Raw genomic sequence first — 22,835 nt, 5'->3', positions numbered from 1 at the left:
GGGGCCCCTGGAACTTCGGTCCCAGCCTGATTATTGGTGAGGCCCCAGTTGGGAGCAACGTGGTGGCTGTGGTCTAAAATGGCAGGAAGAGCATTTCGATGCTCGGTGTGGAGTTGCATGTACTCAACCGGGTGCCGTGACCCATAGAACGGAAAGAGTTTTGCAAAGAGATTGGATGCTCCTAACCAGGGGGAGGACACGTACAGACAACATGCACTCGAATTGGTACTCATGCTAGCTTCGGCTATGTATGGGGGCGTTGGTAGACGCATCGCTTTCACCCGGGGTTTAAGAGCCCTGCAGGATTAACCCATCCTGGCAGGTGCCTGCATAAAACACCATTTGGACTTGTCTGATTGGGAAGCATACTGATAGACTGGATATTGCAAGTAATCATCTTTGTAAAAGCAGCAAAGACTTAAAAAAATAAATAAAAACGCCAGAGCCGAATCTTGATATGTTCAAATTTTCTAAAGATCTGACCAAAATTGTGGCTGCTGCAGCCACGATAGGGCATATCGGATAAAAGATATATATGGGAGATATATCTAAATCTAAACCGATTTTTTCGAAATAAATAGCGTTCGTCCTTGGCCCAACAAAGAGAGGCAAGGACCAAATTCGATGGTAATCGGACAACATATTCGGTTTGTACCTTAATTACAAGAATAAATGGACAGACAAAGCAAAATAAAAACTGCAGGTAATCCTAAGCCGATAGGTATACTTAACAATGGGTCTAGCTCGTCTTCTTGGCTTTGTAAACAAATGCACAATGTTATAATACCCTGATCCACAGATGTTGCGTAGGGTATACAAAGACTGTACTTTGGATATTTTTCATAAAATGGTGACTCAATAGTGTAAAAAATTCGCTTTTAGAAACCAAAAACTAAGGCAAAAGGTCAGCATGTCCGCCTATGACTCTGAACGACTGGGTTCGAGTTCTGGCGAGCACATCGGAAACATTTTTCATTTTTTCATTTTTCATTTTTTTTTTCATTTTCATTTTTCAATGCTGGCGACATTTGTGAGGTACTTTGCCAAGTAAAAAATTTTCACAAAGTTAGTGTCGCACTGCGGCACGCCGTTTGTACTCAGCTATAAAAAGGAGGCTCCTTATCATTAAGTTTTAACTAGAATTAGACAGCACTCATTGATATGTGAGAAGTTTGCCCCTGTTCCTTAGTGGAATGTTCATGGGCAAATTTGCATTTGAACTCAAAATTTTCTAGGGTTTATATTTAATAAAAGTTTTTCTTTTATAAACTTAAGATGAGTCTGATGTGGACAAACCCGAAATGATTTTCGATGGATTTAAAACAATTCATTGTTCTGAAGCTGGTCGAAATCTGTTTACATAGGTGCCTTTAATAGACTCCTTTGATCAGTAGATTGGTCTATGTGACAGCTATATTCAAATATAATGCAATCTGGACCATATTGGGCAGTGATGTCGAGATATTTATTCAACGCACTGTTCAATATTTCATCGTTATCGGATGAAAAATACGTCTTTTTATAGGCTACGAAAAGACCTTAAATCGGGTATATATATTGACAATCCCAGGATACAGCTCAATTGTCTAAGGATTTTACAATGATCAAGAATAAATGTATTTTGTTGGCTACGAAATTTCATTTCATATTTCGACGCATTACAATTGGTATGACAAAATGAATGTAGCCCCATCACCGAATCATTTAATCAAGGGACTCTTTTAAATATTGTTGTTTAGATCATATGGTCAAATTAAGAAATTCTCAAACATTTTTTTTTTATTGTTTCCATTTGTTCAACAAGAGCAAATCGTGTCTTCCGTAGCAGGGTATTATTTTGCTTTGTACAAGGTGGCGTATGGTTTACGTAACATACAAAATATAATTCATACGCACCATAGGTTTATACATATTGACGGTTGGTTGATACATATGCATATATGGGAGCTATATCTGAAGCTGAGCCGATTTTTGTAAAATCCAACATCGATGCTGGGTGCCATAAGGGAATTCTTTGTGCTTAATTTTGTGAGAATCGGTTAACAAATGACCACATAGTTGCAATTATTAGTTCAGACGTCAGTACACATATATAGGGAAGCATTATCCAAATCTCAAAAGATTTCAATCAAATTCTTGAAGTATTGTCACAGTTGGAAAAAAAAAGCGATGTGTTAGAAGTGGAAATCGGGCGATACACATATATGGCAACTATATCTAAATCTGAACCGACTTCTATCAAATTAATCAGTAATATCAAGAGTCATAGCAGGAGGACCTCTTGCCAAAATTTCGTGAGAATTGGTTAACAAATGTCCACGTTATTGAAATATTAGCTAAAAATGGACAAACATATAAATATAGGAGCTATATCTAAACCAATTTTTTGCAATAAAGATGCCTGTACCAAATTTAAAGAAAATCGGACAGACTGACAGACAGACGGACGGACAGGCAGACGGATATGACTAAATCTAATCAGAAATTGATTCTGATTCAATGGGTATGTTTAGTATGGGTCTTTCTCCCATCCTTCTTGGTTTTAAAAAACAAAGTTTGTGTTCAGAATTTGCTCGATAAAAGAAAACACCGATACGCGACTTTCAATGAAAAATAAAAAGGCAAAAGCTGAGTTCTCCTTTTCAACAAATTGTTCACACAAACATTTATTTGGTGTAAGTGTATAGACATATTTGATGAGACACGGTTATGGATTAGTGTAAGATACTTAATCTGGTCTGTAGTCAAAGAAAGCAGAGCGGGAATAACTTCAATCTTTGACCAAGTACCCGGTTTGAAATTTAGTAGAATATTCAAATTGAGTGTCAAATTCCATACGAGTTCCAAATGCCAATTCACAATGTGAAACCATAAACCGCTAGTAAAAACTTTCCCTTAATGAGGTGAAGCACTGCGGCACGCCGTTCGAACTCGACTATAAAAAGTCACTTATTATTGAGCTCAAACTTGAGTCGGACAGAACTCATTGATATGTGTGAATTAAGACCCGTGTTGTTTAATAATCATGGGCTAATTTGCATGAGTCAGAAAGAATATATCGTTGAAAATTCCACAAATGATCGCATCTCAGCTTTTTATTCCCATCACCATCACCATAATCTAATCATTCCGTTTGTAACACCTACAAGTATTGATGTGTGACCTTACAAATTATATATGCATGTATATATATTCTTGATCGTCTGGACATTCTAAGAAGATCAAGCCATGTCTGTCTGTTTATCCTTCCGATTTGCACGAAGTGTTCTGTAACAACTTGCAAAATCGTGCCAAAAAAGGTCAAAATCGGTCAAAATCGGTCAATAACCTGATATGGCTCCCATATAAGCCAACCACCCTATTTGACATTTTGAGCCTTTGGAAATCGGAATTGTTGTTCGATTTGGCAGAAACTTGCAAAATAGTGTTCCGTTATGACGTCAAGTAATCGTGCCCAATACGGTCAAAATTGGTCTATAACCTGATATAGCTCCCATATAAACCCACCCTCTGATTTGACATCTTGAGGCCCTAGAAACCGAAGTTATTGTCAGATTTAGGTAAAATTTGCCATTTAGCATTCTGTTTCGACTTACAGCAACCATGCTAGGTATTGTCCAATTCAGTCTTAAAATGGCTGTATCTCCTAAACTATGGTTCCTTAATTCGTAACTCCATCAAAAAAATTCAGAATTTTATCGAAAATTTATTAAAAATTCAAATTTCACTTGGAAAACTTTATATGGCTGTATTTTCTAAACTATGCGTCCTTGTGGCAAATGGTCCTTAATTCGTGACTCCACCAAAAAATTCAAAATTTCATAGAAAATCCATTAAAAATTGAAATTTCACTTGAAAAACTTGAAATGGCTGTATCTACTAAACTATGCGTCTTGGAAGGAAGTGGGTCTTAATTCGTGACTCAATCAAAAAATTCAGAATTTCATCAAAAATCCATTAAAAATCGAAACCTCACTTCGAAAACTTAAAATGGCTGTATCTCCTCAACTATGCGTCCCATATAAACCGATCACTCTATAAGTCTTCTACGCCCCTAAGGCTTCACTATTGCCAGAATTGACAGACATTTTCTAGGGAAAGAACGCATATGCCTTTCAACTAAGTTCATTTGCTTACATTTTAGGCGAATCTTTGGTGGCGAAACTTTAGGCAATTCGGTCCGGCCAAATTTAGCTCCTTTTTATTTGTTTGTTTATAGTTCTTAGTTCCCTAAAAGCCTTAAACTTGAATCTGACATCGCTCAGAAATATGTGAGATGGTTGTCCCTGTTCCTTAATGTAATGGCAAATTTGCAAACCTGCCGCATTTAAAACACGATTTTACCAAAAGTTGACCCGTTGAGTTATGTTTAGACCCTAGAAATTCGGTCTCGATTTGGATATAACTACCATATAGACCGATCTCACGATTTAAGGTCTTAGTGAGTGTTTTGGGACCCTCGACATCCGCAACGAGTATGGTCCATCGGATCGTACCATATTAGGAAATAGCACCCATATTAACTGATCGCATGATTTAAAATCTCCAACCAATACATGCTGTATATGCTAAAGGGTCATTTTTAAGCTTTTATCTTTTTGGCAACACTGGTTAAAATAATTCACGCACGTTTCGTGTCACTGTCAGACATCTTCAGTTTAGTCTATAATTTAATCATGAATAGTCTTACAAACGAACAACGCTTGCAAATTATTGAATTTTACTATCAAAATGCGTGCTCTTTTAAGAAAGTTTATCGCGCGCTTCATTGTGTTCAGCGGCGAAGCTTATTTTTAGCTCAATGAAGATCAGCCAAAAGCATTGCATAAGCTACCAATGCATCCAGAAAAAGTCACAGTTTGGTGCGGTTTATGGGCTGGTGGCATCATTGGATCGTACTTCTTCAAAGACGATGCAAGAGCTTGACTTTCATGATATGTGGTTTCAACAAAACGATGCCACTTGCTAAAAATGGATTTTATGAGAAGGGTGTTCGGTGAACATTTTATTTCACGTTCGGGACCGGTCAATTGGCCGACTAGATCGTGCGATTTAACGCCTTAAGACTATTTTTGGTTGGGCCAGTAAGTTGTGTTAGGCCCTTCGACATCCTTCTTCAATTTGGTCTAGATCGGTCCAGATTTGAATATAGCTGCTTTGTAGACCGGTCTCTCGATTTAAGGTTTTGGGCCCAAAAAAGGCCCATTTTTTGTCCGATGTCGCCGAAATTTGGGAGAGTGAGTTGTGTTAACCGGAATTTGGGACAGTGAGTTGTGTTAGGCTCTTCGACATTCTTCTTCAATTTGGCTCAGATCGGTCCAGATTTGGTTATATCTGCCATATAGACCAATCTCTCGATTTAAGGTCTTGCCCTATAAAAGGCGCATTTATTGTTAGATTTTACCAAAATTTGGAACAGTGAGTTGTGTTAGGCCCTTCGACATCCTCCTTCAATTTGGTCTAAATCGGTCCAGATTTGGATATAGCTGCCATATAGACCGATCTCTCGATTTGAGGTTTTAGGCGCATAAAAGACGCTTTTTGTGTCCGATGTCGCCGAAATTTGGGATAGTGAGTTGTGTTAGGCCCTTCGACATCCGTCTTCAATTTGGTCTAGAACGGTCCAGATTTGGATATAGCTGTCATATAGACCGATCTCTCGATTTAAGGTTTTGGGGCCATAAAAGGGGCATGTGTAGTCCGATTTCGCCGAAATTTGGGACAGTGAGTTGTGTTAGGCGCTTCAATATTCTTTTGCAATTTGGCCCAAATCGGTACAGATTCGGATATAGCGGCCATATAGACTGATATCTCGATTTTAAGTCTTGGCCCCATAAAAGGCGCATTTATAATCCGATTTCACTGAAATTTGGCACAGTGACTTATGTTGGGTTTTTCGACCAATATTTTGCTATACACAATTGAAGAATGACTTGTACTTTTTAGTATTTGGTCCAAATCGGAACATATTTCGTTATAGTTGCAGGTGGGGCATAAGGTATGCATTTTTCATCGGATTTTGACGGATTTTAAGTCTAAGAATAATCAAAGTATACTTCATTCTTGTTTCGATGTTTGCGCTGGATTTTGACTTCAATCGCTTTGTGAGCATTATTTTGGCGTACACCAGCTAAGCCCCATTTTTTGTTTTTTTTTTACCCATTGCTTATGCATTGATGTATTAATAAGTTTATTCAATATTATAGTAGCAAATAAAATTAAAAAGTTGATAATATTCTCAAACTCCTAAAAGTATGCAGTGTTATTATCACACAATTAGGATGGTACAGAACTTATAACAATTTTCAGCAAGCAATATGGAAACGTTCTATAACTTACCACGGAGCACTCAGACAAAGGCGCACTCATACCCACACACTCCAATACTAAAGAACAATGTCTAAGGGACATAAAAAGTCCTAAAATGTGTTTTTTTTTCGCAATCATTTGATCTTAGGTCACTCATTCGATTCAATATCAATACAAATACATAATGGATTGCAGACTGTCATAAAACAGGCCTCCAAAGCAAACATCAATTTGGATGAGTATATTCTTCCACATTCACGTTCCTCCTTCCTACCCATGCTCGTTTTATATTGCCAGCTATTTGGCAGGCTTGTTGCTTGCTTTATGTCATGATTTTCGTTTTTGAAGACAGCCGTCAGTAATAAAATATTCGCTACTGAGGACATATAAGAGACCAGCCGCATAAATAAGGCTCGTCTAGAAGCAACATTAATGGGGTCATATTATCCTAAATGGCACAAGACTTTAAATTTGTTTTTTTTTTTTTTTTTTGATAAATAATTTCATTAATGTATTGCACATATATTTAGGTTTTAAGATTTTCAAGTCATAACTTTCTTTGAGATTATGGCAAATTTATTAAAGTCATGCTAATTTCATTTAAAATATTTTTAAAATCTTCAAGCTGGAAAATTAAATGAAAGGAAGAAACAAAAACGCTTTCATAGCTATTCATTGCAAAACAGCAATAGCAACAACAACGAAGCAAACCAACGAAAGCGAATAAAAAAGTGAAAGGCATAGAAAAAGGAAAGCCAAGTAAAGGAAAGCTCATAAATAATAAATGCCACCCACTATTTTTTATTTTAAGGTTACAGTCAGTCAATAAGGGCAAATGGCTTGTAATAAACACACACACACACACACACATAGGGAAGGCTACAGCAACAAACACAGCCATTGGAGCAAATGAGTGGAAGAGAGGAAGTGGTAGAGTCTGAGTTAGTGAGAGAGAGAGAGAGAGAGAGAGAGTAGAGTGAGCAGGAAGTAGTAGTGGCAGTGAATGACCACACGAATGTCACACTCAATTAATTGAAGAGAGAAAGGCGGCGAGGAAGAGAGAGAGAGAGAGAGAGAGAAAATAATGAATCGAGTCAAGCTCTTATTATGAAATACCAGAAGACTGTTGGAATTTGCTAACAGGCAAAGAGAAATAATAGAAGTGGTAATGTTGCATGCTTTTTGTAGCAAGAAGAGTTAAACTTTTTCACTCAAGGGATTTCTTAACTCTAACAAAAGGCATAGGAGTAACAGAATTTTGTATGTAATTCTTACATGTCTGAGAGAGAATTAATGAAACTAAGGTCTATAGAGCGAGAGTAGTTTAGTGTTAACAGTAAATGTGTAGAGAGCTTTTTGCTCCAAAGGAATATTTAACATAAATATTGAACAAAGGGAATGAAATGGCCTGATTTTTTACTAACCTACATCAACAATGTCACAAAATGGGATTACACCAACACTCTCAGCCATATTGGCTTTAACACTCGACCATACAAACACTTGCTCACACACAGGCACATGCAAACAAAACCCATTTAATTGCATGTATTTGGCACTCAATGAAATTTCTGTTGTCATTAATATGGCCATAGTTATGGCTGATGTTGGTGTTGCAGTTACTCTCCTTGTTGTTGTTGTTATTATTGTATTTTAAATTAGTCCATTTCGAAAAACGAAGACAAAATGAGAGTTTTTGTCTTTCACATTTTTCGAAATTGTGCCTTTGAGGGTCAACACACAACATTTATGAATGAATTGGTGTAGCCACAATGTACAGACAATTCTTGTTATTCATTTGTTGTTGTTGTTTTTTTCACAGGCTCCTTGTGAGTGGGTGTGTTTTTTGCTTTATTTTGTTTGTCTGATTAACATTTGGAATTTTTCCTAAAGGCATATACACACGCACACACACACAGAAAGTTGTTGATAGAGACCGAGCGCAAAAGAGCAAGTAGAGAGCATTTAAAAAATCGAAGTTTGAGATATTTGTACTTTCAGCCTTAGTTGGGTTTAGTGCGGTATGTGTGTTATGGTGGGTGACACTGCAATAAAGTTCAATTTCAGGATTCTGGGAATTCTTTTAAAAGTGATGACATTGAATTTAAACTTTTCACATTGTAGTGACAAAATACATAGAATATTTTTAGTGTGTGTGTGAATATGAAATAAAAAGAAACAAAAAACCAAAAAGTCAAAAGTACGAAAGTGATGAGGTTGAAATTCTTATAAGAAATACTTTAATGATGTGTCTTAAGTTCATAAAAGAAAAATCCATGATATAGCATATTGTTAAACTTTTACAAATTCTACAATAAAAGAGTAATTCCAGACGCAATTAATTGTTGAATAAATCAAAAAAGTGACATTATGTGGAGTTGATGCTCCCACTCTGGAATAAGCAACAAAAACAGTGCTAATTTTAAGTTGAATCTTAAATGAAGTGAGTTGAAAATTAAATGAAGTGAGTTGAAAACAATACTGCGACCATACCATTTGAAGATAAAAAGTGTGTGACAAAAATTACGAATCTTTCGCTTAAACTTAAATATTTTTAAAGTGATAAAAATTATGAAAATAATAAAAAAAACATAAAAATAAAAAAAATAAAAAGAGTGCAACTGTGTAAAAAATGCCTTTAAATGAAAAATTTGTGTATGACACAAAGTGTTGGTTCAATTCGATAAAAAAAAACAGTAAGGAAAGGCAAAAGTCAGGCGGTGCCGACTGTATAATACCCTACACCTATACTATAAGTACAAAATGGGAGCTTTATCGAGCAATTCTAAAACAATTTTGATGAAAACATCCGCTGATGTTTTCAGATGGATTATTAAACAAATTTCGAGCAAATATGTTCAAACTGTGATATCCACGTTTGACAAGTGGCAACATTATTGTAAATTACCCAAAATCTGACGAACATATATATGGGAGCTATATCTAAGTCTGAAGCGATTTCGATCAAACTTCTTAGATAATGTAATAGGCATCGAGGAAAGCGTAGTGCACAATTTTGGCAATATTGGCAATAAAAGCGCTGGCAGTGCCTCTAGAAGCGAAGATTGGGCTGTATACACATATGGTAGCTATATCTAAATCTGAACCGATTTCTATGAAACTTACCAGTAATATTTAAAGTCATAAGAAAATCCTTACTGCCAAATTTTGAGATAATCGGTTAACAAATGAGCACACTGTTGTAATATTTCTCAAAATCGGACGAACATATATATGGGAGCTATATCTTAACCTGAAACCATTTCGACCAAACTTCTTAGATATTGTGGAAGTCGTCGAGGAAAGCGTTGTGCAAAATTTTGGCAAGATTGCTCAATAAATGAGCTTGCATTGACTCTAGAAGTTTGAATCGGGCGATATAAAGGGTGATTTTTTTGAGGTTAGGATTTTCATGCATTAGTATTTGACAGATCACGTGGGATTTCAGACATGGTGTCAAAGAGAAAGATGCTCAGTATGCTTTGACATTTCATCATGAATAGACTTACTAACGAGCAACGCTTGCAAATCATTGAATTTTATTACCAAAATCAGTGTTCGGTTCGAAATGTGTTCAAATTTTGACAAATTTTGTTCAGCGATGAGGCTCATTTCTGGTTGAATGGCTACGTAAATAAGCAAAATTGCCGCATTTGGAGTGAAGAGCAACCAGAAGCCGTTCAAGAACTGCCCATGCATCCCGAAAAATGCACTGTTTGGTGTGGTTTGTACGCTGGTGGAATCATTGGACCGTATTTTTTCAAAGATGCTGTTGGACGCAACGTTACGGTGAATGAACACATTTCGAACCGAACACTGATTTTGGTAATAAAATTCAATGATTTGCAAGCGTTGCTCGTTAGTAAGTCTATTCATGATGAAATGTCAAAGCATACTGAGCATCTTTCTCTTTGACACCATGTCTGAAATCCCACGTGATCTGTCAAATACTAATGCATGAAAATCCTAACCTCAAAAAAATCACCCTTTATATACGTGAGAGCTATATCTAAATCTGAACCTATGAAATTCACCAGTAATGTAGGGAGCCAACAGAAAATCCGTCGTGCTAAATGTCGATAGAATCGGTTAACAAATAAGCACTTTATTGCAATATTTCTTAAGATCGGACAAACATATATAAGAGAGCTATAACTAAATCTGAACCGATTTCGAGCATACTTCTTACATACTGTAAAAGTCGTCGAGGAAGACGTTGTACAAAATGTTGGGACGTTGTACAAAATGTTGCTGCCCTTTGTGTAGAAGTTTTTACATGGCTGCCATACCAAATGGTACAGTACCTCCCAAATGTCGCCATCATTAGGAGGCGATAGTCACCGCTGAAAATGTTCATGATGTTCTCGCCAGTATTCGAACCCAGGCGTTTAGCGTCACAGTCGAACATGCTAACCTCTGCTCTACGGTGGCCTCACAAACAACAAAAGGCCACCGAAGCGCAGAAGTTGGCATGTCTCCCTATGACGCTGAACGCCTTGGTTTGAATCCTATCGAGACCATCAGAAAAAAATTTCAACGGTGGTTTTTCCCTCCTAATGCTGGCAACATTTAACATTTGTGAGGTACTATGCCATGTAAAACTTCTCTCCAAAGAGATGTCGCACTGCGGCACGCCGTTCGGACTCGGCTTTAAAAAGGAGGCCCTTTACCATTGAGTTTAAAACTTGAATCGGACTGCACTCATTGATATGTGAGAAGTTTGCCCCTGTTCTTTAGTGGAATGTTCGTGGACAAAATTTGCATTACAAACAACAAAATAAGGGGCAAGCCTAAGCGAAAATTTCCAAAAAAAAAAAATTTACTCGAATTTCTTGGAGACTTTAAAAGATATCCTGCACACATGACCATTTTTATAGGTATTTGGAGCACTTTCCTTCAAATAAATTTTTGAAAATTGGACTATAAATATGCAGCCCGAACAAAATTTTGTAGGGCCGAGGTGGCTTTGAAGACCCACCAAAGGCCTTTGGGGCGCACTATGGGCCTCATTTTATGAAAATAAGCAGCTTAACACTTCAGCTATAACCATCTAAAATGAAGATATTTTTATCCGTTCTAAAATGGCAGACTTATTTCCGCTTATTTTTTCCCCATCCCACTGCGCGCCGTAAATTTTTTTGTTCTGTCCCTGGCTTAAGACCCCACCTCCTTCCTATCGAGAAGCGACAGGAGTGCACCACATTCAGTCCCCTTCTCAACATTTTCTTGAGGTTTGTTCTCTAGTTTCTGGTCAAGAATCTAGCCCAGATATCTATCCTCCGAAGAGTGCTGTAACTGTCGCCCAGCCCAAAACGCCCAGTTAATTGCCTTTGCCCATCCAGACAGTGCTGTCGATTGTTATGATCTTCCTTTGGTTATGTAACGAGGATAAAGAGCTGTCCATTGGCCTTCTTTCTCCTTTCTCCGTCCGACATACCTTCAATCGAAATTGGCTACCCTGAAGTTGTTGGGCCAAGTTTTGAGTTTTTCTTGTTGGCAAGGCTTACGCTAATTTTTTGCAAAGTGAAGAGAAAGTATGGTTGCCCGTCAGAGCGAGGTATGGCGAATATGAAGGAAGCTAAAAAAATGTCATTCGAGCCCCTGAAAAGCCCTTTTGACATCTTTGGGACGTAAGGCCCGAAGTTCTTTTAAAGTAAAAATAAATGGCGCCTCTATTGGGTCCTATGCCAAAAAGACTCGTTTTCTCAATTTAACTGGGCTATATAGAGGTTCATTTCAATAGTTTTGTTCTTTTCCAGCAGTGTCCAACGCTCTTTTTGGGTGCAGATCCTGGTTGGTACTCGACTCCGATGGTTATCATCAGTTTGTTTTCTAGGTATAAACAAAAAAAAAAACACCGCAACAGATTTTCTTTAAATGTTGCACTGGAAGGAATTTTTGGTGTTAGAAGGGGGACGAACCTTCTCCTACATCAATTTAAAATAACGACAGATCTTGGAGATAGCTGCACAAAATTTTTTTGCAATCTTGTGGTAACCCAAAAACTTTGAGTCAAGCAATCTGGATGAACGCCACCCTCTAAAACTCTCCAAATGGATATACTGACCGATTGGGACATAATGGATTTCAATGAAAGAGATTTGGGAGTAAAGTACGAATTTGATAAAGAAAAAATTTTCCAAAGTGACAGTGTGAACTCCCTGACTCCAAAAAAATAACCCCGTAACGGACATGTAGGCCGATCGGTACAATATGGAACTCAAATAGAAGGTCTTTTGTTGCAGAGTACGAATCTGCCACCAAAAAATCCTCTGCACTAACATGATGACAGGTAAAGTGGTACTCAAATGGAAGGTCTATGGGATGGAGTGTAAAGAGCCCTCCACCCCAAAAACGCCCAAACGAACATTTGAGCCGATCCTAGCGAAATGGAAGAATTATTTAAGAAGTAAAGTACAAAACTAACTTCAAGTTTAGAAAAAAAATGATCCAGAAAGGGCCATTGGGACTTTTAAGCGTTCAACATGTTTTCTTTGAGACATGATTTTGAAAAGACGTAACAAATATGGACAAAAATATGCAAATCCTACTACCTATGATGAGTTGTCGATTTTAAGTTTAGAAGGGTAAATTTAACAAAAATAACGAAAACAAACTTGAGGAAGCTGATGGAATTTTTTTTTTATTAAAAAAATGTTCCCCAATTTTTATCATCAATTAAAATTTTTTAAAATTTTTTCCTAACACTGAAACTATTTTGTTTTCTCTTCCAATTCCAGATGCCTGTGTTCCAGTCGCGTTGTGCAATTCTACAAAAATGTAAACAAAAAGTGTTGAGTGAAAAATAAACAAACAATATGTGTGCTTATTGCTGAAATAGTGTAACAAAAAAACCAAAAATAAAAAATGGTGCGTTTTTATAATGTTCGAATTTACCTGTGACATTTCCTTGACAAAAGCCCCCAATCACAATACAAACAAAAACAGATAAGAAGTGAGCAGTGAAAAGTGAACAGAAAATGTAAACAACAGAGAGTACTTGCTGTCCCCCCCTTCACACTTTGTCGTTTTTCGCAATCAGCTGTGTAGTGTTCAGCGATAAGAAGAGCAGCAAGGAGAAAACGGAAAACAAGAAATTATTTAGCCATAAAAAAATCATCTTTCATTATCAGTAGGCCACTAACACATGCACAACAAAAAATAAATAAAAAAAAACCAAAATCTAAACAAAAATATAAAACAATAAGAGACAAAAAAAAAGAAAGAGAAGAAGAGAAGCAGTCATAACTACTACGGAGCACACTTTGCACATGTCTGCCACTCAATGTTAAATAACCAAAACGAACAGCTGTTATTTTGAAATTTCCTAAGACAACCAACAGTAAACTAAACTGAATGGCCATACTCTCGCTCGTTGTTGCTCTCTCTCACATTCATACCCAGACTTTGCTTCCATAACCTACACCATTTGCACAAAAACACAAAGAGTTTTCTTCTCTATGAGCGCAGGCGTCTAAAATTCATCAGCACTCACTTTACATTGTCAGTCCAAACAGAGAGAGCAGGTAACCAAAGGGAGCGAGAGAGAGAGAGAGAGAAGAGCTACAGAGAGCAACTCCAATCTTAAATGTTAATATGCCCCGTGTGTGTGAGCCATCATCATTTACTACCATCGAACACAGTGCGGGTGTGTTTGTTAGTTAGCGCCTGAGACAAGTAATGCCAGTGATGTTTTGTCATTGTTGTTGTCCTTCTTGTTGTGACTACTCTCAGTCCCCGAAATCGCAAACCGCCACTCTGTCACTACTATCTCTCGGTCGGTGTGCTATCTCTCGCTATTCCAGTCGTAGGCCCATAGGTTTGTGGTGGTGTGCGCGTGTGTGTATACGAGTTTGTAATGTGCCGTTGTAGTTGTAGGGACACCTCCTGATGAGAGTGCATTTCCGCTATTCCAACGTTACAGAGCAGCCGTTCAAACGGCAACGGTCAACGTAAACGTCCACTCGCGTTCGGTCGCTTGTCTTCTCGTCTCCGCTTGTAGTCGATGTGTTATTATCGCAGTGCAATGTTGTGATTTGTTTACTCGCCACCACACACCGAGAAGAAGAGGACGCCTTAGAATCCCAACAAAGGGAGAAAGATAAACCAAAAAATAAAGAAAAACCCCCAACAAAATAGGAAACAATCCATCCATTGTCATTTACTCTTGTTCGAGCTGCTGCTAAACTGAGGATATTTTATTTAGGCGGGGAAGCCAACCAAATAAAGAGAGAAAACGAAGAAAACGCACAGCGTTTTACCTTGACTTACGCCCCCACTCTTTACTCTCTCTCTAATGATTTTTCCTTAAGTTCCGGAAAATTGAAAAAAAGAAAAACCAGAGCCAAAACCAAACGAGCCCCTAATTGAGGGGGGCGGCGTAAAGGCGTAAATCCAAACCTCCCCAACTTGGTAGTATTTTCTTTTGGTTTCTCAAAATTCTCAACACTGGCAACATACAATCCTCAAGAGTTAGCAAACACGACGACGTCGTTTGCGTCTCTGACGCTACGGCTGCCACTGCTGCTCATCGTATTGTTCCCCGTGCAGCCGGCAGCACCAACGTCGTCGTCGTCACAGCCAACAACTCGGCATCGGACCACGAAAGCCCGAGCAGCAACACAAAGCAACACAGCATCATTCAGACTTCGGCAGCCATACACAATCAGAACAGTAACGACGACGACAACAACAACCCCGCCACCACTACCACCACTACCATCGCCATCATCAACACCATTGACTTACAGCCACCATTACCAATACCATCATCATCAACATCAACATCATCATCACAAGAGCCACCAATATCATCAACATCCTTCATCAACAACAACAACAATAACACCTCCCACACATCGACATCGACATCAACAGCAACAACAGCTGCAGCAGCACAGCCAACCTCATCATCGGCAGCAGAGAGAGCAGGCCGAGCGAGCCGCCGAACAGCCAGATTTGCCACTGAGAACAACAACGAGTACGAGCACGAGGACGAGGACAACATTGCCCCCTTCAGTCCCATCAGCAGTAGCAGCAATAACGCCGCCATTGCCTCCTCCAGCATTACAGGCTCAAAGAGTGGATCAACCATTCGGTCCTCCACGTGCACCTCCATTACATCGCCCAGCCAACAACAGAGTACTGTTATCGAGAACCAGCCCCACGCCAAACGTCCCAACGCTCTCGGCACTCCCACAACAACAGAGACTGTGGTGCAGATAAATACAACGGCCGCAACGCGGACAGCGGCGTCGGCGACGACGCCACCTACATATCTGACGTGTGCGACTTGTGAGGATTTGCGCCAACAACATCTCGAACAGTATCCACACTGCTCTCTGGGCGCTGCAGGTGCCTCCTCCACAACAGCTGGGGCCCGAGCGAAAACGGCATTTGCTGCAAATCCAACGACCTGCAGGGGTTGTGCTGTTGTTGCAGCTGCATCATCCACATCGTCGTCCGCGGCTGCAGCTGCTGCCGCCGCCGCTGGTGTTGGTGCTGGTGGTGACTATCAACATCATCAACATCATCAAAATAATCGCCCTGTGTGCACGGACAATAATATGAGGAGTGGCAGTTCGGAATTACTACTCGAGCAGCAACAACAAGAGTTACGGTTACGTAAACTACGAGAACTGGCTCCAAAAAAGAAAAATGGTAACCGGCGCTTTCGTTCGTGGCGCGAACGTGCCCGCTTCTATGCTACCTCCACACTCGCCTTCTTCTCGGTGACCGCCGGTGCCTCGCTACTGTTCCTCGTGCCGCTCTATGTCGATCCGGCGATATCGACGCTCAGTCACGACTTCATTGAGAATCCCACGCTCTGCACCACATCGCGCCGCGAAGATCTTGTCGGTATATTCAACTGTTCGTGGAGCTCGTGCCGCGAGGGCTGCACCTCCGATCTATACAAGTGTGTTCATATCTATGTGACGTTTATCGAAGACAACATAACCATACCCGAGAACATGACCGACTATACAAATTACACGGCCGACTGGACGCAATCGGACGAGGCCACCCTCCTGGTCAACATCAAGGGTTGCGGCTATCCGCCCACGGTCACGTGCAAAACCTTCAATGCATTTTACGGCGTCGAGGGGGCCATCTACCCCTGCTATTATTCGCGTAAAAATAAAACGGTAGTGCTCACCTCGTACAGCCACGACGATCAGGTCCATGTGATCGTGCATTTTTTTGCCGTGCCATTTGTGATAACAGTGATCTCATCGATAGCTCTGTGCATTATGCACTGTGACTGCCGTTGTAAAAAGGATCGAAGTCATCGGCGAAATCGGCCGCAGTGTCGACGCCCACGAATTGATAATTTAAGGTAAGTGCATATGCATGCATGGCTGTATGCTATCTCATATAAGGCGTTTTCTTTAAGGATACTACACTGAGGGAGTGAAGTTATTTTTGGTGGTAGTTGCCTATGTTTAGGCAAGTGGTTTTAATTTTGGGCTTAGAGAATCAACAGTACATGGTGTGTTTTTCAAATTATTAGTTGCGTAGAAAATGTTGTCAAAATTAGAAAACTTTGTTAATGGTGGAAAATTTTCTCAAAAGTAGATAATTTATTAATGGTGAAAAATTTCTTAAAAAATAGAAAATTTTTCAAAAATAGAAAATTTTTCAAAATTAGAAAATTTCGTCAAAATTAAAAAAAAATCGTTAAATAAAAAAATTTCGATGAAATAAGAAAGTCTCGTCAAAATTAGTAGAATACTAAGTTTAGAAAAACGTTCGTCAACATTGGAAAATTTTGTCAAAATTAGAAAATTTCGTCAGAATTGGAAAATTTCGTCACAATTGGAAACTTTGACGACATTGAAAAATTTCGTTAAAATTGGAAATTTTCGTCTGTTTTGCGCTCTTTTATTTTGAAAAATTGTTCGAAATTTAGAAATTTGTCAAAAGCGGATAATTTGTCAAAATTATTATATTTCGACACTATTGGAAAATTTTGTAAAAATTTAAAAATTTCGCCAAAGAGAAAATTTCCATCGAAAAAAAAATCTCTTTTGATTACGAAAATTTCGTTCAATATACCAAAATTCTTCAAAACTAAAATATTTCGTCCAAACTAGAAAATTTGTCAGACGAGAAAAAATCGTAAAATTTGGATTTTTCGTCAATATTAGAAAATTTGTCAGACGAAAAAAATTCGTGAAAAATTTGGTTAAAATTACAAAAAATTCTTCAAAATTATAAAAACTGGTGAAAAGGGAAAATTTCGCTAAAATAGAAAATTTCGTACAAATTGGAAAAATTTATCAAAACTATAAAATTTTGTCAAATTTGATCAATTTCCCCAAATAGAAAATGTCGTCAAAAGTAGAAAACTTCCTTCAAAAGAAAAAAAAAAAATAGTCCTCATAATCATAAATTATAAAATTTCGTATAAGTTAGGAAAAAGTTTTAAATTACAAAATTTTCTTTAAAATTACGAAACTTTGTCAAAATAAAAACAAATTGTTAAATTTGGAGATGTTGTCAGAAATTAGAAATTCCTATTATGATGGAATTGAATATTGAAAAATATTCTTGAAATTAGAAAATTTTCGAACCAAGAAGAGTTTCGTTGAAATTAGAAAGAAATTTAAAAATAAAAAACTTAAAGTTAGGATATGTCTTATTGGAGAATGTGCCCACAATTAGAAAATTTCTTAATATAAAGAAAAATGAAATAAATATGGAAATTTTGTGAATACTTGAATAAAATTTCGTCAAAATTGGAAAATTTTGTCAAAATTGGAAAATTTTTTCAAAATTGGAAAATTTTCTCAAAATTGGAAAATGTTGTCAAAAATGGAAAATGTTGTCAAAATTGGAAAATTTTCTCAAAATTGGAAAATTTTGTCAATATTGGAATATTTCTTCATAATGGGAAAATTTTGTCAAAATTACAGACTCTCATTTGTTTTTGGATTTCATCCAGCTTAGATCAATGGTTTTTTTGTTTTGCTTCTACTTCAAATAGAAAAAAACCAACAAAAACCCTTTTGAAATCAAGTCAGACTGTGGTGTGCATATGCGTTCGGCAGGCTACCATGATCGCGATTTCGGGCCTACCAGGTGTCTCTTCTGATGGATTTGCCACTGAAAAAGGCCGAAGAGGCCCTTGGTAGGGCCGAAATCATGATCAGGGTAGCCGAAAAAATTGCATATGCACACCACTGTCTGATTTCACTTCTAAAGCGTTTTTTTTGTTTCGCTTCTCTATTTGAAATATAAACAAAATAAAAAAAAAACATTGGGGTGAGCTGGTTAAAATCCATCAACAAATGAAATATTTTTGCGACCAAAATAGATAGAAGTACAAACGCAAAATTGCGACATTAGCAAAAAGTTTCGTCATTATGCAGAATTTGCTCATAACTAGATAAAATCGGAAATTTGGAAATTTTGTCAAAATTAAAAAACTTCGTTAATATATGAGAATTTTCACAAAATATCGATCGATTGTATAAATAGGAAGATTTGGTTCAAATTGTAAAATTTCGTTGAAATTACAAAATGTTGTCAAAAGTACAGAATTTCGTCAAAATTCGAAAAATTCTTCCAAAATTAGAAAATTTGTCAAAATTTTGGAAATTTCATTATATTCTAATTCTAGAAAATTTGCTCAATTCTAGAAAATTTCGTCAAATAGAAAATCCCGGCAAAAATACAAAATTTCGACAATATTGGGTCAAAATCGGAAACTTCATAAAAATTAGAAAACCGTTTTAAAATTGGAAGATTTCCTCAAAATCAGAAAATGTGCTAGAAATTCGATAATTTGGTTAAAATAAAGAAATTCCCTCAATATAAGAAAATTTCGTAAAAATTTTAAAAAATTTGGTCAAATTCGAAAAAAAGTAGAAAATTCCCTCAACAATAAAAAATTTCAAAAAAATTGGCAAAAATTATAAAATTTTCTTCAAAATTGTAAAATTTCGTCAAAATTGGAAAATTTCATCAAAATTGGAAAATTTCGTCAAAATTTTAAAATTTCATGAAAATTGGAAAATTTCGTCACAATTGGAAAATTTCGTCAAAATTGGAAAATATCGTCAAAATTGTGTCAAACTTAGAAAATCCCGCCTAAATTGGGAAATTCCCCATAAAAATTTCAAAAACTAAAAAAATTTGATGAAACTTAGAATAAACCCGTCAAAATTTGAAAATTCCCTCAAAATAAGAAAACTTTTGCAAAATTGAAAATTTTCTTCAAAATTGGAAAATTTCGTCAAATTTAGAAAATTTCGTCAAAATTGGAAAATTTCGTCAAAATTGGAAAATTTCGTCAAAATTGGAAAATATCGTCAAAATTAAAAAAATCACGTCAAAATTGGAAAAATCCCTATAAAAATTTCAAAAATTAGAAAATTTGGTGAAACTTAGAAAAAACCCGTCAAAATTTGAAAATTTCCTCAAAATAAGAAAACTTTTGCAAAATTGGAAAATTTGGTCAAAATTAGAAAAACCCTCCAAAATTAAAAAATTCCCTCAATATTAAACAATTTCGTAAAAATTGAAAAATTCTGTAAAAATTGGAAAATTTCGTCAACAATGGAAAAATTCGTCCAAACTGAAAAATTCCCTCAAAATAGAAAAATTTCCTAAAAATTGGAAAATTTGGCAAAAACTAGAAAATTCCCTTAAAAAATTGAGAGAATTTCGTAAAAATTGGAAAATTTAACCAAAATTAGAAAATTCTTCCATGTCCGTCCGTCTGTCCGCCATGTCCGTCCGTCTGTCGAAATCATGAAGGCGTAAAGATAATCGCAATTTTGCACACAAACTTCTTAGTGATGTAGGTCGTTAGTGATTGCAAATGGGCCATATCGGTTTAGATTTAGATATAGCCCCCATATAAATCGATCTACCGATTTGATTCTGCAGCTCGTAGAAGCTTTAATTTGCATGCGATTTGGCTAAAATTTCTTCTTCTAAAATGACTTCCACCATCCATGCCAGGTATGATCCGAATCGGTCTATAAACAAATATAGCCCCCCCATATAAACAGATCTTTAGATTTGACTTCTTGAGCCCTTAGAAGCCTCAATTTTCATCAGATTTGAATAACAAAGACTTGTGTTATGACTTCCAACATCCATGCCAACTATGATCCGAATCGGTCTATAAACAGATATAGGCCCCATATAAACCGATCCCCGGATTTGACTTCTTGAGCCCTTAGAAGCCTAAATTTTCACCTGATTCGGTGATTCCTAGTTTTATTCGAATCGGTCGATAGAACTTTTTCTACTTTACTCTCGACGATGTTTTATTTCAGCCCTATATTATGCCGATCGGCCTACATGTCCTTTTTTTGGTATTTAGGATTTAGGGCGTGTCCTCCTATACTTAATGCCTAATATTAATACCAGAGTCGTACTCTAATGTCGAAGATCTTACATTGCTGACTCATAATGGTGATAAAGAGAAGGACTGCTCAAATATAAACAGCATGCCTATGTCAAGGGAAGGTCGGTGGAGACTGCCCTGCACGAGGTTGTGCATAAAATAGAAGAATCCTTCGATGCCAAAACGTATACACTGGCGGTATACATTGACATCGAGGGGGCTTTTAACAATGTGCGGACCGACACACTGATCCTGTCCTTAGAGACTGGATAAATTATATGTTAAGGAACAGGTGGATAAATTGTGTGTCCCATGGCATAAATATAAGGGAGAAAGTGGCACAGGGCACGCCACAGGGGGGCATTTTATCGCCACTCCTCCCATAGATGGATGACTTATTACGGATGCTGACTGAGGAGGGATTTGAACTCGTCTACTACGCAGACGATGTTATAATACTTCTAAGGTGTAAGGATCGCCACCTATGGGTGACACCATAAGTGACCTATTAAGGATGTTGACTGAGGAGGGATTTGAATGTTATAATACTTTTAAGGGGTAAGAATCCGAATGAGCTATGCAGAAGGGCCGAAAGGGTCTTACATATGGCATATGACTGGGCTAGACCCACAGGTCTCATTGTTAACCCAGAGAAGACTGAAATATGCCAGTTCACGGGGAAGGCGAAGGTGGACCAATTAAACGCACCACACTTCCTCAATAAGACGATTTCAAGATCTGACAAGGTCAGATACTTAGGTGCGATTTTGGACAGGAAACTGAATTGGAAGTGTCACATTTAGGAGCATACTGGGAAGGCTCACAGATGTTGGGCACTATGTAGACGGGCCGTTGGCTCGAAATGGGACCTGAACCCGAGGATAGTCCACTGGCTCTCTACGCCTCAGTAGTTTGGTGGAGTGCTATAGAGAAAAAGTGCAACATAAGGACCATACAACAGGTTCAGAGAACATATTGTCTTGGCATGGGCGGAGCGATGAGGACCACGCACAAGACCCATTGACATACAGATTAAGTGTGAGGCAGCCACTGCGGCTATGAGATTTAAGGCGATGGTAGAATAGATTGAGGATGGGAGCAGCTCATCCTGATGCAGGTTTCCTATCGATGCGACGATAGGAAACCTGCAAGGAAGGGAAGAAGTTTCCTATCGGATACCTGAGATGAACCTTAAAGTCGAGTGCGAGGAACTGCTGCCAGAGGCACAGTCTTGGATTGGCGGAACCCTAGTATTGCCATCTGGAAGATCATGGCACACGGATGGATCAAAGGTAGAGAACAAAGTGGTCCTAGGGGTTTACATTGATAACCCAAGGACTGAGATCTGTTTTTGACTGCCTGACCATAATACGGTCCTGCAGGCGGAGATCCGAGCGATCACAGTATGCGTGAAGTGGTGTGGTGCTAACGCGAGGAAGTCGAGTGTGAACATCTTTACCTACAGTAAAATTGCCATAAGGGTAATAACAAACAGGACGGTAAGGTCACGAACAGTCTTGCAGTGTAAGAAGGAGATTAACGCATTCTCTGAGGATGGCAAAATGCGATTTGGCGGTGAAGGCCAGAGGACTGCCGCCAATAAATTTGGTTAACCCGAAACCTTTCGGGTCGAAGCAGTCCGAGTTAAGGGAGTGTGCGACGAATGCGCATGCAACATTGTGGAACAGCGAAACGGTCGGTAGGACGGCGAAAATCCAATGGGGGATCCAAATCGTGGGAGGACGAGGCTATTTCTTAAAGGAAGTAAGAAGGAGGTCAGTTTAGCCATTGGCATCATAACGGGAAACATAGGACTACGAGTTCACTTATGTGAAATCGGTGCGGCAAGTGATGGCATGTGTAGAGCATGCATCCTTTGTCATTGCCCGGCTTTCACGTGTAACAGATACCGGTACTTTGGTGGAGACACAATACCACACATGAGCCAACTTAGGCGAGTGGAATTGAAAACGATTAAGGATTTTGTAAGTAGCATGAAGTTCCTAACTTGAAATTTTCTTTTTGGACGTTACTTTATAGTTTTTAGAGCGCACAACAAGCCGATTACTGGCTTAGGTGTATGTCCATAATGAAATGGGGCGGATTAATATCTGCACCTTCTTTTCAACCTAAAATAACCTAACCGTGTGTTAATACATTTGGTTTT

At 38.0% G+C, this 22,835-nt stretch overlaps 2 protein-coding genes across 1 annotated transcript in view; one reads left to right on the top strand and one right to left on the bottom strand.

Annotated features, from left to right (window-relative positions):
* LOC106091280 (circadian clock-controlled protein daywake) overlaps positions 1 to 22,835 on the bottom strand; it is a 758,551-nt gene that overhangs the window by 396,291 nt on the left and 339,425 nt on the right.
* LOC106088701 (protein tipE) overlaps positions 15,182 to 22,835 on the top strand; it is a 250,985-nt gene continuing 243,331 nt past the window's right edge. Inside the window, exon 1 of the mRNA XM_059364141.1 lies at positions 15,182 to 16,645. Coding sequence (XP_059220124.1) covers positions 15,876 to 16,645 — 770 coding nt within the window. The 5' untranslated portion in view covers positions 15,182 to 15,875. The remainder of the gene's footprint in view (positions 16,646 to 22,835) is intronic.

Source organism: Stomoxys calcitrans, chromosome 2, assembly GCF_963082655.1.
Source record: "Stomoxys calcitrans chromosome 2, idStoCalc2.1, whole genome shotgun sequence".
NCBI lineage: Eukaryota > Metazoa > Arthropoda > Insecta > Diptera > Muscidae > Stomoxys > Stomoxys calcitrans.
Note: the sequence above shows the minus strand (reverse complement) of the source record. Positions and strands in the feature narration are given on the sequence as shown.